The sequence below is a fragment of the Eumetopias jubatus genome, unplaced genomic scaffold, assembly GCF_037043125.1.
Source record: "Eumetopias jubatus isolate StellerSeaLion01/CBP00866 unplaced genomic scaffold, mEumJub1_p1.0 scaffold_2, whole genome shotgun sequence".
Classification (NCBI taxonomy): Eukaryota; Metazoa; Chordata; class Mammalia; order Carnivora; family Otariidae; genus Eumetopias; species Eumetopias jubatus.
This window is the reverse complement of record NW_028274808.1, coordinates 119,265,412-119,283,176: the sequence shown is the minus strand read 5'-3', so window position 1 is coordinate 119,283,176 and position 17,765 is coordinate 119,265,412. Positions and strand designations below refer to the sequence as shown.

The following is a 17,765-nucleotide window of genomic DNA, read 5'->3' as shown; positions in this document are numbered from 1 at the left end:
GTCAAATAAAATTATTTGCATTAAGATTATGTGTTCAGTTTACCTAGTAGCCAAGAGCAATACAAAGAACAAATTATGTCAAAATGCACATTTTTTTCAGAAAAGCAGAAAACTAATAGTCTATACCTTTCAAGATATACATATCTTGTATAGTATGGCCAGTATATTGGCCAGGCCATATACTGTCTATGTGGTTGAACAGCAAATTTGTAGTAAAAAACAAATAAACCACTATTTACCAGTTATGCTATTTAACCTCTCCAACTCTTATTTGCAATTAGTATGTTCTGGAAATTAGTGAGAAATTTTCTTACCAAATGTAACAGTATATAGGACGGTTCCATGAATGTGTATGGGAAAGTGGATGGGACATGCCTCAGCAGAAATGGCCCCAGAGTCTTATTTTTTTCTGCCTCATGCTACTGTTTGTTAACATTTTTTTAACCCTAGCAAGAACTACATTTTACATCATAACTCAGTACATACTCAGAAATATATAATTAAAGCAAAAGTAGTCATTAGAGTAACAGTTTTAGCCTTGATATGTGAAGAGCTTGGAAGCTGTCACTCCTATTCCTACTACAAGAAAAAGCTAAACAAACTGAAAATCAATGACTTTTCTTGAACTCCTCAGAGAACTAAGGTTGCAGGGCAAACCACCATCCCAAAATCTTGAGAGGAAAGTAATCAAGAGAGTGACACCCAAGATCTGCTTGGCTGGAGCAGAAGTCACTGGAGCCATAAAGTGATAGGCACACCTAAATGGTAATTTTGATGAATTGCAGGGGGTAGAGTGTGGACTAGCTCAAGAGTAAGAAACTCCTGAGAGCATCCATGATTTTGTGGGATTCACCTCCAGGAACCCTACCAGGTTCACATAGTGAAGATCTGAGGAAGATCTTCTAGAGGTTAGAGGAAGAACAATCATGGTGAAATACTCCCTGTATACTCTCCATAGCAGTAGTTTACTCTCCAGGGGAAACCACTTTAAGAATGCCTTATCCCAGCTGGGGAAGGGCATCTATCCCATGGTAGCCCCTTCTAGCTTTTCTGTCTCACTTAGGGTTAGGAGGAAAGCGATGTCACAGGAGAAACACTGGTGAATGTGACAGCCTAGAGATACCAGCCCACTTGAAGACCAAGATTTAATCACAAGATTAGAATGCTTTCCCCCGCCCCAACCTGACCACCACAACAAAAGGGTCTCAGTATAATGGCAGAAGGTTACAGTTGGAAATACTGCAAGATGCAGAATCTTTCTGAAGAGGAGTAGTTAGGGAAGCAGGAGGTCAAAAGGAAAGACAAAAACAAGGATAATAGAGGAATTTGAAGCCTCTGGCACCTACAGCTATAGCAGATATGAAATATGGCCCACTTCTCAGCCAGATTACTACAAATTCTCTCACTACATGCCTACCTACTTCAGTTCTTATACCCGACACAACATGTCTGGTTTTCAACAAAAAATTACAAGACGTGCCAAAAAGCAAGAAAAAACATAGTCTAAAGAAATAAAGCAAATATCAGGCCAGAATTAGATGTGACACAGATGTTGGAATTATCATACAGAGAATTTAAAAAAACTTTGATTAATATGTTAAGGACTGTAATGGAAAAGTGAACAACATGCAAGAACATATGGGTAATATATAGAGAGAGATAGAAATTCTATGCTAGTCAAAACCAACTAAACTGATACCATGTTGTGTTAGTGGGTCACAAACCATAGGTGGAGAACTATGTTTTGTAGCTACACTGACCAATATGTTGACCACTAGCCACCACTAGTTACTTAAGCTTTATTATAATTAAATGAAATTTAAAAGTAATTCCTTCAGTTGCACTAACCATATTTCAAGTGCTTCGTTAGAACATATCCATTCCTCTTGGAAAGTTTCACTGAACAGCACTGAATAGCACAGTACAATAGAGTTCCTTTTTCTCTACAGCAATTATGGAATAAGAGAGTGTCCAGCATGCTCTTTAAAGGCTAGTGATTTGTCCAGAATCTTTAGTGTAGCCAAAGAAACAATTAACTAGTGGCCAAAAGCGCTGTTTTTATTGTGTTTTGAGCCATTTACTGGGTAACTTTAAACAAGTCCCAATCGTGTCTCAACTTCCTTGTTGATAAAATAACTTCTCTAATTACATTTCAAATATTTATAGACATTTGGAGGTAAGGGAAATAAGTTACAAGACAACACTTAAACAAATATCCAGCTGAGGAATAAAGTGTTAATCTCTCCCTCTAGCAATTCCTTTAAACATAAGGAGTGGCTTTTCTGGAATACCTCACCCTCAGCTTCTGGATAAGGTATATTAATCCACTTAAAAATTGGGGGGATCATCTTTCTAAGTATTGTAGTCCTCATATTACACCCTCTTTTCTCCCAGTCCTTTGCTTATATCTCTTGATATAAAAGCCACCAAATTTGTTCATCCCCCTTCACCCTTGAGGAATCATGTTCAACAGAACTCCTAATTCCATGTTATCTCATATATAATCCCTGAACTCATTGGTGATTTCCAGGGGCAGGAAAGATCTCAATTAGTATCCCACACTAGTAAGAGTCTATACAGATTTAAGTCTCTAAAAAAATTTTTCTGTACTTCTTTGAATACCAAATTAAGATGGAGGGATCTAAAACTAAAGTGGAAACATACCAGGGATCCTTCCCTATTACGGATGTATCAAGTTTATTTTATTTTTTTTTAAAGATTTTATTTATTTATTCATGAGAGACGGAGAGAGAAAGGGAGGGAGAGAGAGCGAGAGAGAGAAGCAGAGGGAGAAGCAGGCTCCCAAGGAGCAGGGAGCCCGATGCGGGACTCGATCCCAGGACCCTGGGATCATGACCTGAGCCGAAGGCAGACGCTTAACCATCTGAGCCACCCAGGCGCCCCCGGATGTATCAAGTTTAAACGATGGCCTCCATCCTTCCAGTCTCTTTCTGGTGTAGAAAAATTGCTCATGTGATTTGATTTCTGATCATCTGGCTCATGATTTAATCAGCCGTGTTACTCAAAATGGGGTTTGCTCTCTGTAAATATTCTCTTGGGTGATACCCAGAACTTCATGTACTAAATCTGGCTGGTATTGAGGGCTGGTATGGCAGCTTCACAATATTGTCCCAGAGCAGACTTATTTCTGCTAACCATTCCATAATCCCTAGGGTATAGCCATAATCATCATGGAGTAATATGGCTTCTAAGACCCTTACTATCACTCCCAATTTTCGAGCAACCTGATGAAGCACTGGTGTTCCAGCACCATCTCATATTGGATTGCAAAAGTCAATTCTATGCATCTCTTCTCTACTTCATATTCAGTGATATTACCTTGTGTATTAGTCTCCTCTGGCTGCCATAACAAAATTCCACAGGTTGGGTGGCTTAAACGAGAGAAATTTATTTTCCTCACATTTCTGGAGGCTGGAAACCTAAGATCAAGGGACAAAAAAATTGGTTTCTGGCAAGACCTCTTTCCTTGGCTTGTAGGTGGCTACCTTCTTGCTGTCTTCCTATGGCCTTTTCTCAGTGCATGGAACTGGGGGTGTCTCTTTCTCTTCTTACAGTCCTGTTAGATAAGGGCGCTACCCTATGACTTCAATTTAACTTTAATTATCTCATTAAAAGCCTTATCTCTAAATACAGTCACCTTGGGGGTGTTAGGTCTTCAACACAGGAATTGGGGGATGGAGGGAACACAATTCAGTCCATTGACTTTGGTTACTTGAAATCAGCCATGGTGGAAGTATATACAACACAGAAATTGGCAAAAACTATAAATCAGAACTTTTTGATTTTCTTTTTGGAGAGTCAGTTTATCAACACAACACTGGGATAAAGAAGGCCTCATTAAATTGAGAAGGTTTCTGTAAGACTCATCTGCTGATATCACATTAATCAGGACCTAATCCCAAGCTCATGTCTAGCTGAAAGGAAGAACAGAAAATCGAGTCCTTTTAGTTGGATAGCAATGTGCCCAGCAAAAATAAATAAATAAATAAAATAAAATAAATTATATATATAATAAATAAAAATAAATAAATAAATAAAATAAAATAAAATAAAATAAATAAAATAAAATAAAATAAAATCAGGATTCTGTTTCTAAAAGGTAGAGAATAAACTTTGGGATAGGCAACTAACATTCTCTTTTAGAAAATGGTACCTCTTAAAACCAATAATATTATTTTAATAATAAAATAAAAACAAAAATAAAACCATTATTCCTTATTATTCCTTCCTTTCTTTGGATAGTTTCTCTTAGTCATTTTAAGTGTGTGCGTGTGTGTGTGTGTGATAATACTCTCAGCATGTCACATACTCTGAAACCTACTTATAGTGTTCAGACCTCTCAGATTTTTCACCACCCAACCAACTCTTTGCCGTATTAATGCTCTTTTTAAATGTATGTTTGTTTCTAATTTGGTAACAATTCAGAAAAAAACAAAATTATGTTCAAGTACAATTATGCCAACCAGTGAAGAAATCTTAAGATGCTCTTTTTCTAAATGGTATCTTTCCCTTCTCAGACACTTCCATAGCTTAACCTGATTCTTTTTATTTGAGAAAATATCCTTTACTTCTGTCTTCTTTTTCCTCTCAGCTTAATAAATTCATATAATTACTTCATTTTCTAAAAAAAACACACCTTTCTAATGGTATCCACAGGTTTGTCACTGACAGGAACTGCCTTGTGCTAAAGGAATTTGAAGTTACTCAGGAACTTGCAGTAGTCTCAGCTTATGCCAAAAGTTATAAAAATACATGTGCAGTCTTTAAACAAGAAATATCAACTAATGTTTACTCAGAAGGAAGAGGGTATTCCTCTGATACGTGTAGCTCAGCCAGAAAAATACTTTATACAACGTGGGGACAACCAATTAAAAGTTGAAAGGAATGTAAAAATATCCACAAAGATATAGAATCTCTTTGTTAATTAAGAAACTGTTCCGGATAATGTAAATTATAATTTCATATTTCATTAAAAGAGCATGAAAAATACTTGAGGATGTGACAAATATTATGCTTAACCTGCGTAGAAAAATAACAACAATTGATAAGAAATTTTTCTAAATATCGTAATTGAAGAGGGCAGTTTTAAAATATATTAAATTGGTATCAATTTTTAGGCAAGACAAAGGTTTTGAAGCCACCAATATTTATTTAATAATAATGTTCTAATCAAAAGGAAACCATATTGACTTCAGTTCCCATGGAAACACTAGGTGGGTTCATGTAAGGTTTACCGTGTGATAAAGAGCTAAAGTTGGTTGATAAAGGAACACAGCGTCACAGACAATGGAAATACAGAAAGCAAACAGCTCTTAAGTTACTGGATTTGTGAAATATGTATTTTTAAAGAATTAGTGAAGGTAGTTCTGACTATTCAAAAACACTTTAGTTTATGTTTTCTGTAAACTGTTTCAGTTTGTCCCTCATCTGGAAGGACAGACCACTTAAAATCCCAGAGACAGTGCAGGTTGACAAAGAATTTTAAATGGCCTGGACCTTGAGATGTGAAATTTGAGTAGAGTTCCTTTTTTACTGTTGCTCCTGTATAAGTTTGCTTTCTTGTGTATCTGTGTTTGATGTGAGCAAGAAGTTCCATCTTCTTACACTATAAGCCTTTTTTCCTCTCCATAGCTGACTCCAGTACCCTTGCTTGGTTTGGTGATCTTGACCTATATTCGTGTGTACTTCCAGTGTTAAATGTTACTTCCTGACTTTAGATAGTAAATAGCAGAATTCACTTTCCCTCTTTTCTGAGTCCTTAAATTAATTGGCTTTTATTTTTATTAAGGAGCTATAAAATGTAGATATCATAATGGCCACACTCAAAATAAAATAATGCTCAGGTGGTACAGAGTGCTGTTTATGAAAAGTCCAATTCAACAATACATATTTAAGGAGGGCCTCTCAGCCAGATGAATCCATAAGGAATCCTCCAAGGTCTTGATTTAATAACTGACATTCAATAGATAAGAAAATGTATACAGCAAAGGACAGTACTTCAAAGGACATCTCTTGGGAAGATTATTCTAAGATCAACATCATTATCAATAGATCTAATGGTACAAGTTATCAAGAATAAATCAGTTCATTTACTTTCATGTTAGATTTTAAAAGAATTAGAATATTTTAAGTATCCTATATCAAAGAGCTACCAATACATACCTCATCATGTATCTCTCACGATTCATCACCTGACTTTCTTTCAGTGAACACCCCATTGCAAACTCTAATCTTTTTTCTGATAAACAAAATCAATATCTTCTTTCAAAATTGTCTTTCTGAAATCTACCAAAATTGATTTCTTTTGACTATAGTAACTCTAGAACCCTCTTTACTATATGTAGGCTTCTTCAGCTGATTAAATGTACTTTTGTTGCATTTTCTCTTACATTATCTACTGGATGGACTTACCTTGGGAGGAGAGAACTTTTATACATATATTTTCTTTATAATACAGGTTAGGTGTCTAGTCAAGCAATGTGGGAAGAGAAAATTATAGCTTCTTGATCTAATTAAGCTTAAGATTGCTTTTGCTGGCTTTAAATCTCTCTGAGCAAAATTATAAGAGGTCATTTAATCTCTTCAGGAGATAAAGTAAAATTATGCTTAAACCTTAGAAACTTTTAAATATTCAAAGCTTCGTCAGGTGCCTAAGGTTAGAACAGGCTTTTTTGGTCTTGTACCAAATGGCTTATATTCCAACCCCCAGATGTCTGGGTGACAGTTTTCCAGGAGAATTTGGGAAATATCTCCATGACAGAGAGTCAGATTTTTTAAAGCAAATGGATTTCAAGGCTTAATTTTGTTTACTTTTGTTAAAATAAAGCAAAATAACTTTCTTACTGAAATGATTGATTATTGTTATTCTTTCGTAGGGAACCCAACATTCTTAGGAAACTCTAACTCTGTTGGTATGTTAATGCAGAGTTCACAAGGTATCATATCAGTCACATTGAACAACTTTTTCACAAAAAGAGTTTTGATAAATGTATAGTATAAATGGTACTTAAATAGCAGGATATTAAACCTTGTCTTCCCAAGGGTTTTTCACTGTAATCAGTTGCATCAGAGTTTGGTGATTTCAATCGATTCTACTCTTTCTCTTTCCAAATACAATTTTGAGAAACTTGCCTATAATTAATGCAAATTTTCTTGAGATTATTAACAGATACACAACTTTAAATGAATGATGGTATCATTATAAATTCTAAAGTATTATGTAAAGATAATTATAGATTCCATCAAAAAAGAAGTTTAGTAGTAGGAAGGAAGGATTTAGGGCTTTTACCATAATTTTAGCATGTTTTGATCTTGTAAGGTTTTATTTAATTAAGTCTAAAATTGTACATTATATTCTTTGGATACTAAGGATAAAAAAACATTTAGTGCTAGAAGTCAGTAAAATTGTTATGAATTCTTAAATATTCCTTCATATTCTCTAACAGATATAATAATAGGATACATGCATTGTATACTCAGCTCTTGTTTATATTTTATAAGATTTTCCTGCTGGCTCTGTCAATGTCCGCATCTACTGCGATGGAGTCATTAAGGCCACAACAGAGATGAAATACTCTACAACAGCAAAGCCTATGGAAAACCTACTGGGAGTGGCACGTCCAGGAGATGGTGTGTGCCAGGTAAGTGGATCTTTCCACGAAGTTGGTAACGAGCCAAAGAGCCAATGCTTGTTAACAGAATGCATGCTTTGGTATAAAGTCTGAATGCTGGTTGAATAAGAATGAATTATGGATCAATAGTGAGGGAGGAAACGGACTTCTGTGGTGCAGAGATACAGATGAATTAGTTTGCTTAACTCAAGTCATTCCAGATAATGTCACCGGGAGACAGGTTCTCCATTACAAAATCGCTTTTGTGATGGGCTCATTTTAAAGTTGTCACAGAGCAGATAAAGAAAGACAGTAGGATTAGACAGAACTCTTAAGAAACGAATATCCTCTTTATCCAGATCTGGACAGTGCAAAATAAAAGTCAGATCATCTGATGCGTTGAGGCTCAGGAGTCAGGCAAACCAAGAACACTACCAAAAAGGGAGCCTAGGGCATTAATCTAGGAATTGTTATTTTCATGTGGAAATTTCCAAGCTTGGTGTGTTTTTCTTAGTTTCATTTATTACTGTTACCCGATAGTGAAAATTATTGCTCTAAATTGATAGTGTTTATTAGGAATTCCAGAACTGCTCAGATTTTCAGGGAAGTGTGCAAAGAGCCCCAGGTTCTTTCTCCAGGGTGACAAAGCATTACTCAGCAAGGAGGACTTGGCGAGGGGTTTCTAGTCTTCTCAAAAGGCCCTTGTTTGAAACAGTTACCAGTGAACGCCAATGCCCTCATGGGTATGGAATGCAACAATAGTATTTTGATTCATCTTAAACCATTGGTTTAATTTCTGCATTTTATTTTGTTTTTTTGTTACCTGACCCACTTTCAAAAGAGAGAAACCTTGTTTAATGTGGAACGTTTATCCTTTATGTGCTTATTCCATCACGTATTCAGAGTGAACTAAATGGCATTTCTTTTTATAGCTACTTGATAATTAGATTATACTCTTACTTAATTGCCTTGGGTTTTTGGCAGTGGATGGGGAGGGTAAAAGGGAATAAAAGTGAAAAAGAGGTAGCTAAACAATGAGATCTTCAAATTTACCACAAAACACTCTATAACGAAACCATCAATGATAGTGTGACTGACAGGTTGTCATGAAACCTTATCTGTTTAAACTAGTCTGAAATTGGAGGCTTTGTTATTTATTTTGTGTGACACATTTTTTTCTATTAGAACAATGGCAAAGGTAAAAATGTCTTAGAGAAGGTTCAGGGAATAAAGTACCATTTGTCAAACTGGTGAGTCTGAGGACATTTGACAAAATGTCTATATTGTAATTGCAAAGCAAAAACAAAAGTATTAGCTTGAAATATGGATTGTTTGATTTTATTGTGACAAATCTACCTTATCTTCCACTTTAAAAATTCCATTCACTGCAAAAAGATTAGCAAAAGTGATATATGCATTATCAGTATTCAGTTAGCATAGAGGTAAAGTAGCCCCCCCAACACATTTTTGTGTGGATTTTGCCTTTGGGGAGAAAAAAACTTTTTGTATGCAAGAAGATTAAATATAATGTATGACTCCTGGGCAATTTTTCAGAGTGCTTTATTTTGCCAAGTCATGGTTTCTTCTACAGCTTTGAGTGAATACAAACTGTTTTGGATCATTTTCAGATAACTAGAAAATACTATTTCCTTTTCACCCTCGGTGGGTGTCAGAAATGAGAGGTGAGAAAGTGTTACGATTACATCTTAGGATTCTCCTCTTCACCTATCCCTGGTGGCCTAGCATAAGGAAGGATGCTGGACAGTCACAGCTTGATTCAGGCTTTTACTCTCAGGAGAGAGTCCCTTTGAACCTAAGTGAGTACTGAGAGGTAGAATTATTCTAACTTGGTGACAGCAGACCACAGCATGGTAAGAAGAGACATTAGGAGATTTAGTTTAACCTATACCACTTAAGATAGGCTTACGAGTTTTGCTACTGTTGTCAGGGGACCTAGACGTGTCATGAAATTAGATCGAACAAATTCTGAGACTGAGATCCCGGACCAGACTGAGCTGTACTATCGCAGGCCTGAAGGAGGGAAAACGCTGCAATTCGGTCAGCCTCCATCAAAGCTTAGACCAGGAATGACGTGGGGTTCTCCAGTCCACTGGCATCTGGACCATTTAAGTTATCCCTAGTATGAATTCGTGGAGATAGTGAAAAGCAGGCTCTATCCCTGATGAAAAAGAAGGAACAGCAGGGGCATTTCCTTGGTGTGTTTTAGGGTTGTTTGGCCTCAAAGGAGACAGCCCAGCCCCCACTGGGCTTCTGCTTGCAGGCATTTGGATTTCCCTTTTGACATTTGGCTTTGTTCCCAAGTAGATTATATTTTTTAAAATGTGCAAAAAGGTTTGCTTTTCCGTGCCAGCATAGAACATTACAGTAATTGTTTTTTTCATATGCTTGCTACTCTGTGACTTAATTGGGAAATTTGGATATTTTGCAGATAATTCACTGAACATCTCTAGTCAAAGAACAACATTCATTGTCATTTTATTCACTCTAGTTATCATGTATTTGTAAGAAAATATACCAGCAGATTTCAGTTTTTTCAGTATCTGATCTACTTCGCTGGAATGGCCTGGTGTAAGAGCCATCCTGAGTTTTCCTGTAAATTTTAATGGCAGATGTGATTTAAGTAATCTTAAAAATTAGTAGTAAGATACTGCCTGTAATCATTTAAAAGCTATTGGGCATATAATAATGTGAACAATCTGTGAATTTGAGGAAAGGAATACTAATGAGAAATCTGTGGTTTTATTTTTCAGTAATCTTAGAACTTATAATAAGAGACTTCATATTATTGTTTAAAAGCTGTTGGGCATATAGCAAAATGACCATTCTGTGCATTTGAGAAAAGAAATGATGAGATATTTGATTTTCTTAGTTTATTTTTAATGATGTCCATTAGGTTTTAAATAGTTTACCTAAATCAGCTTAATTATCCAACTGTTTCCTAAATCATTTCATCTTTTTTGGATAGATATTAAATCCCAGCATGTAGCCTCATAAAGGTACAATTTCCAGAGCATTACCTAAAACAACAAATTTAAGAGAGAATGAATGAAAAATGAAAAAAATTCAGAGCCCAACTTGGGAAGATAATTAGAATTCAAGTACTAGGGTTAGAAATACTAGTAACTCCCATTTAACTGAGATAATTAAAACCTTTGAGATTTTCATCCTATTTACAGAAGCATCTGGGGACAACCCTAAAGTTAACTTTGTATAGGAACAACTAGATACAATATAAGAAACCAAATTAGGTCAAAATGCTAAAGGAACATAGCAATTATTGGTCAAAGCATTAGCATCCTATTCGTTAAAAGAGTTTTTGAAGTGGTACCAAATAATTCTTCTTTGTTGTATTTCTTGTTGGTACAATGATATCTTTGTGCTGCATGTATTGATCATTTTGCACGGTTTGCTTTATACTTACTGAAATCTTAGATTCATCTTCATGTTAGGGTACACTTCATTTCCAGTTTTTATTAAATTATGTGTATGTTTCAATCTTTGGTTTGCTGCTTGCAAATATTTTACACAGTATGAAGCCAGCTACAGTTGGGATGAGGGAAGATACAGGCATAGGGAACTCTGATATCACGAGGAACTTTGTAGTTGTAAATAGTTTTCTTAAGTGTTAGTTTTTTCACAAGGTTACATTCAAAAGTTAGCAGGTATCTTCCTTAAAGAATTCTTCAGGAGATTCATCCCAAGGCCTTTCAGTAATTTTTTTTAGGCCCTTGTCTTCTTGGAAAGACTGGTGAACACCATTTTTCTTCTTATCATCAGCTCCTGTTGATAAGGGGTGCAAGTGCATCTAGTCTCTAAGCTATACTTCTCCATAACGCCAGTGTTATCTAAGCCACTCCCTTGCTACAGACTTTTGGTGACTCGCTGGATAAGGTCCAAACTCCTCTGAATGGCACACCAGCCTGCAGAGCCACAAATCTTTCCCAACATCAGCTCTTATGACAGTATACCCTCCGTGTCTTCTTTTTATTTTTTTTTTAAGATTTTATTTATTTATTTGACAGAGAGAGATAGCGAGAGCAGGGACACAAGCAGGGGGAGTGGGAGAGGGAGAAGCAGGCTTCCCGCGGAGCAGGGAGCCCGATGCGGGGCTCGATCCCAGGACCCAGGGATCATGACCTGAGCCGAAGGCAACCGCTTAATGACTGAGCCACCCAGGTGCCCCTCCCTCCATGTCTTCTTAATTCTCTCCATGAGTCCTATGTTTTAGCCCTCCAGGATTGCTCACTCTTAGAACATACTCAGCTCTTCCTTCCCTCCCCCTTCTTTAAGGTATGGGCATTGTGTTTTTCATCTTTGCATACCTAGTTACTTTCACACAATTAGCTCCTGACCCATGAGACACCATGAGACAAAAATGGGAAAACACAAATGCTTGCTTTGTCCTCTAGTGCTAATTAAAAACATAAGTGGAAAACTATAGGTATGTAAATGATAAGAAAGAGAATGAAAACCGTCCTCTTAAAATATGGTTATTTATTTCTCAAATTGAATAAATGAATCTGATACTTATGAAAATGAAGAATGCTCAGAGGCCCTGGATACCAGAAAAGTGAAGAATTTGTGCTATAAATTTTTCACGTTCTACCTCAGTAATGAACCGTATGTTCATCATGTAGATCATTACTGACTTTTAACAGCTATATGGTTCCAGATTCCAGTCTTGCCTTTCTTTTGAATATTAAGGAAATGTTTGATACTCAAAAAAAAAAAAAAAAAAAAATGCCTACAGTCTTCTCTCTCTTTCAAAAGGCTGCATGTTATCTTTTCTTTCCCTTTCCTGGAAAGCGACAGCATAGCACAGGAGAATCATTCAGTTCCGGATGGGGCAGGAGCAGGTGTTAGATTCTTTAACCAAATCAGCAGTCACTTCATGAGAGCTCATTCTCCTTAGTGTGAGAGGGATTTCCTCATGTGTACAGTGAGGAAGCTAGAATATATGATCTCCAAGGCCACTTCGGACTCAAATAGTCCACAATTTTATGCCAAGAAAAAAAAAATACTTCAACTGGGGATTGCGACTGCTGTCACCAAAGAACATTGGCTTGCAAGTATGTGGGTTCTTGATGCAGCCTTTATTTCACTTGTATTAGCACTTCTTCCCAATTCTCCCAGCAGAGAAGGAAGTGATGTGAATTTCATGTATCTTTCACCACTTTTATTACATGTTTCCTATTTCTGATGAAATATTTGAAATGGGTAGGGGAAGAAAAAATAAAGTGCAATTTGGGCATTTATTTCTGGATTCATTTTTCATATTTTATGCCCCTAATTAGAATGGATCAGTAAGAATAAGGCATATTTATTGAAACTTGAATTTTACTGATAAAATAAGTGATATTTTGTGCCATGTCTCCACCTGTGATAACGATTCAGCAATGGTTAAAGATGCCTTATTTGGGTAGTTCAGACTTAAAATGGTTAAAGATGCCTTATTTGGGTAGTTCAGCAATCCCCAGTTCAGTTACCAATTATTGAGTCAAACAGGAACATGCCACTTAGTACCTTCATCTACTTATTTAGGAAAAAACAAATAAGTTGGTTAACTTTAACAGCAGATATAGCAGCTGTTTTAGGGGAAAGAAATAAATATTTCTGAGTGCAGTTACTTAGCCATGAACACAACCATACTTTTAGTTCCTGTTAATTCTCTATCTTATAAGCCATTATCAGTCCATATTGGCCCCCATTCATTTTAGCTTATGTTTAACTGTTTAGAATATATCTTATTAATGCCACTTTAATTTATAGTTTCTGCTTACTCAGTGGAAATAAATACTGCCTCCATTTTTTATTTCTCCCAATTTGCCTTTTACATTCCTCTCTCCTCTTATCACTGGGGTGGCTTTGGCTGCCCTTTGCAGAGGATGTCTGTGTCTGCGTGAGTGCTGTCCGTAAGCGACCTCATTCAAGTGCAGCCCTCTGCGTATACTAGCTAGGTCTTTAGAGGCTTTGGATCTTCTTCAACCATAAAGAATGTTTTTAAACAATCCAGAAAACAAAGCACAAGCCAAATACAGTTAACAATATTCCTCCGTAGCTATTATTCATAACAAGACAATTAGAGAAAATGAGAGAATCTGCCTCTGGAATGAATCGCAAATCATCAGTAATCCTTTGGAAATTAGAAGACTGAAAAATCCTTGTGGCAAAATGCGTTTGTTGGCATTTTTTTAAAAAGTCATTATGCATTCTGTGGGCCTCTTTACCAATAATAGTTATAGTATCAACAATAAGATAAATAAAGTAAATATGTAATCTGGGAACTCTAAATTGTGTTTAGCATTCATGAACTATGCTTCTACAGTAAACAGCATCAAGACGCAGGAAATGAAGTAAAAGAAATTTTTGACAAGGAAAATTCAACTTCTAAGAATCCTGCCTCTCCCACCCCACCCCCTGTCAGCCATTTAGCCATCCACCTTATTACTTTAAGTATCAGCACACAAACAAATATAGTATGTCAATTTTGCTCAAGTCCCACACAACAAATCCAATGGATATCCTTCTTGTTCAATTTAACTTGACTGTCAGCAGCAACTGACACCATTGACCAAACTCACTTTTCTGATTATTTTTTTCCCCTTAGTTTTCAAGAAGCCCTATCTTTCTGGTTTTCCTTCTCCTGCCTTTGCCTTTTCTTCTCAATACCCTTTGTAATCTCTTCTTTCTGTGATCTAGAAAATAGTTTCAATTTCAGTGTTTTGATTCTTAGACTCTCTTCCTTTCTTGATAAATATTCACTTGGCAGGTTAGCTCATTAACTTATAAAATACAATCCAAATGTGGTTTTCCTTTAAGGCCCAGTCTTTCTGCCTCGGGATAGGCATCATCATCCAGTTTAAACACCAGAAACATAAGCGTCTCCTTAATACCTTCTATTGTCTCACCCGACAAATTCAATCCGTATCACTTTTACTCACTGCATATTGCTCACTTCTCTCCACATCCCTCCAGTTCTAACACCTCAGTCCTCTGCCTTTCCTTGTGCCTAAACTACAGTGGGCTCCTAACTGGTCCCCCACCATGTGTTCTTGCACCTGACCTACTTATCTCAAGTCCATAGTCTGAGGGGTTCTTTTAAAAAGATCTCAGCAGGCGATGCTCCTACTCAAACCCTTCAGTAGATTCCAAAGGTTGTATGGATTAAAAAAAGAAAATCTTTAACATGAACAATATGGCCCTATAGACGCTGTCCCTTCTCTTTCACTCCAGCTTGATCTCACTCTCATTTCTCTCTCTCTGCACTCCAGACACACTAGCCAGCTTCCAGTTCCTGGACTTTTGGTTCCTAATCTCCTACCCCAGGGCCTTTATAAATGCTCCTCTTTCTAACTGAAACCTTTTCCCAATCTCCTTTCCCCTCACTGACTTCCCTAGTTAATTCTAATTCATCCTCCAAATTTTACTTCCAGCTTCTCTTCCTCAGTGAAGCCTCCCTTGACCTTGTACATCTCCCTATGTATCTCTTTGTAGTGCTGATCACATTCGAATTGGACATCTGCGTGTGTAATATTTGTCAATATCTGCCTCTCATTAAACTCCAAGGTCATTTAGGGCAGAGATACTGTCTATTTGGTTCCCTGTTTCATCTCCAGAGCCAAGTACGCTGCCAGACACACAGCTGCTGAATACCTATTTTGTTGGGTGAAAGAATGAGAGGGTGAAAGCATTTTATACATTAAGGTACCCACCCAAACTGAAGTGACCCAGCTATCAGAGCCCCTTATTCCAACAGCCACCGGCTTCCCCGTAGTACAGGCACAACCTTTTTTCAGAGCTCAGGTTATTGGACTGTTGGCTGACGGAGTGCTCTTTCTGACTAAAGTAGAGAGAGCAGGGCAAAGAAGGGAAAGACAAAGGAACAACCAAGTGAGTATAAAACAATGACACCAATTCTAACAGCCTACCTTGGGAACTAGTACCTAAAACAACTCAAAAAATAATTTCAAAAATTTAGGAAATCATGGCATCATTTAGAGAAGTCTTTTTTGAAAGGCATTTCTCTGGATATGTTAGTGCAATTTTTGTTTTAAAATTGATCTTATTACATATTTAACAGTAAGTTGTTACAAAATAATTGCTAAAGGGAGGTAAGGGTGAAAAGAGTCATGGTTCTTATGACTGCTCTTTCTACTGCCTGCATTAGGAGAACTGGTCTTTTGTTTGTTTCATCATTAATGTCATTAAATATGTCTATTAATGAGTCTGTTCAGGTTTGGTCAGATTAAAGCTTTGAGGCTTTTTGACATTATGTAAACGGGGGTTGTTATTGAAAAATTCAGCATAATCAAGCTTTAGTCAACTTCTAGGAAAGTTTTTTTTTTAAACTTTATTAGATTACGTTTACTAAATTATGGTGTTTATGCATGACTGATGGAGATGGCAGAAGCTTCTATTTGTTCCCCAGAATTTCGTTTTCCTTTCTTACATATAACTTTTATCTGGGCACATGCTTGCCCGGGTAAATACTGCACTTCCTGACTCCCTTGGAGCTAGGTGTAGCCATCTAAGTACATAACCAATGGCCGGCAGCATGTCCGTAGAAGTGATATGTGCACATTTCTGATCATGTCCTTCAAAGAAGGATGGAGTCTCTCCTTCACTGACTTTTTTCTCTAACTGGTTGCAGTAACAACAAGGGAGTGAGGGATGAACCATCTAGGACTATGAGGAGGAAGGACAGCAGTGCACCAAATAGAGCCTGGATCCCTTAATCAGATTGCCTAATTCTAGGCTTTCGTGTTAAAGAGAAATAGGCTTCCATCTTGTTTAAGCTACTGGCATTTTGGGTCTCAGTACCACGATAGCAAAACCTACATTCTAATTGATTTAGAAGATACGTGCCATTTAATTTAAAAATTTAGAAAGAAAAAACAAACTATTTTCTTCAGTTGCTACAAAAGCCAGTTTGGGGAGCAGTCTGTGCCATTCTAAATCACAGTGATTACATTTCGTGAGTGGTTATGAGAGCTCACAACATGGTATTTAGAGAAAAGAGAATTAATATGTACTGGACATTTTACATATTTACTCATTTAAACTCTTAAATAATTTTGTCAGCTAAGTATTATTAAGGTCCATAGCTAATGAGTCCTGGCGCAGGAATTTCAACACAGGTTTCTCAGATCTCAAAACATTTTTTTCTTATTATAATATCATTTTCATGTTATGCAAAGAGATGCCGTAAGTCTGAATACTGAACCAATAGTAAACATAACATATTTGAAAGGAGTGTTAAACTGCATTGTTTTATATTTTCATATTTACTCTTGCATTTGTAGTCAGATATAGGTTGAAATTCTAAGAACTGACTCACTCAAAACTTAGAAAAATTAATTTGACAAAGAAAAATAACTCCTTTATCTTACCCTATCCACTTACTTAGATCATTCCTTTAACTGCTTATAGTTAAATACTCATAAAGTTAAAAAAAAAAGAAAGAAAGAAAGAAAGAAAAGGCTTTGCGTAACCCCGGCAGTATTTGCTTTGCTCCTTCACCTGTCATTTTCTCTACAAGCTGCAGTAGGAAATTTGGTTTAAGAGTTATTATGTAAGCTATCAAATTCCCCTTTATATGGCTATTTTGGCTCACTTTCGTGGCACATATTATGAACAACAGAACAGACGAAGTGACCTTTCTTTTACTAGTTAAACTTAAACAAGCATAATAATTTGTTATAATAAAAAGAACATGTTTTCAGCTCAACCGTTGACTTTCCTTTTAGATATCTGAAGGTAAAGAGTAAAATGGAATCATTAAATGGGCTGTGTCTCCTATAACATTTTACAACCCTCCTATGGTTATTTCATTCAAGTTGTTTCTCTTGCTCATCGAGGTACTTTAAAACTATTACCGTCTTTCTCTACCAGATCTGTAACATTACTTTAATATTCTGTGGCCAGCCTTACAGGTTTCATCAGCCACTGTCAAAGCTTAAAAGCCCTCTTCTTTGCCCGCCTCTGCTGGGAAAGCTGGGCAAGCCAGATTCTCACATTTTTAACCACCCATGCAGCTAGAGTTTTCACGTAAGTTTTAGGCAATGAGACACAAGGGGACATCTTTGGAGCTTTTGCTTTTGTGGTTAAAAAAAG

At 36.6% G+C, this 17,765-nt stretch overlaps 1 protein-coding gene across 4 annotated transcripts in view; it reads left to right on the top strand.

Moving 5' to 3' along the window:
• Positions 1-17,765, top strand: part of BANK1 (B cell scaffold protein with ankyrin repeats 1) — a 304,887-nt gene that overhangs the window by 108,123 nt on the left and 178,999 nt on the right. For all 4 annotated transcript variants that reach the window (XM_088021093.1, XM_088021090.1, XM_088021091.1 and 1 more), the window contains exon 5: positions 7,522-7,661. In XM_088021093.1, the coding sequence (XP_087877219.1) occupies positions 7,522-7,661 (140 nt within the window). The remainder of the gene's footprint in view (positions 1-7,521; positions 7,662-17,765) is intronic.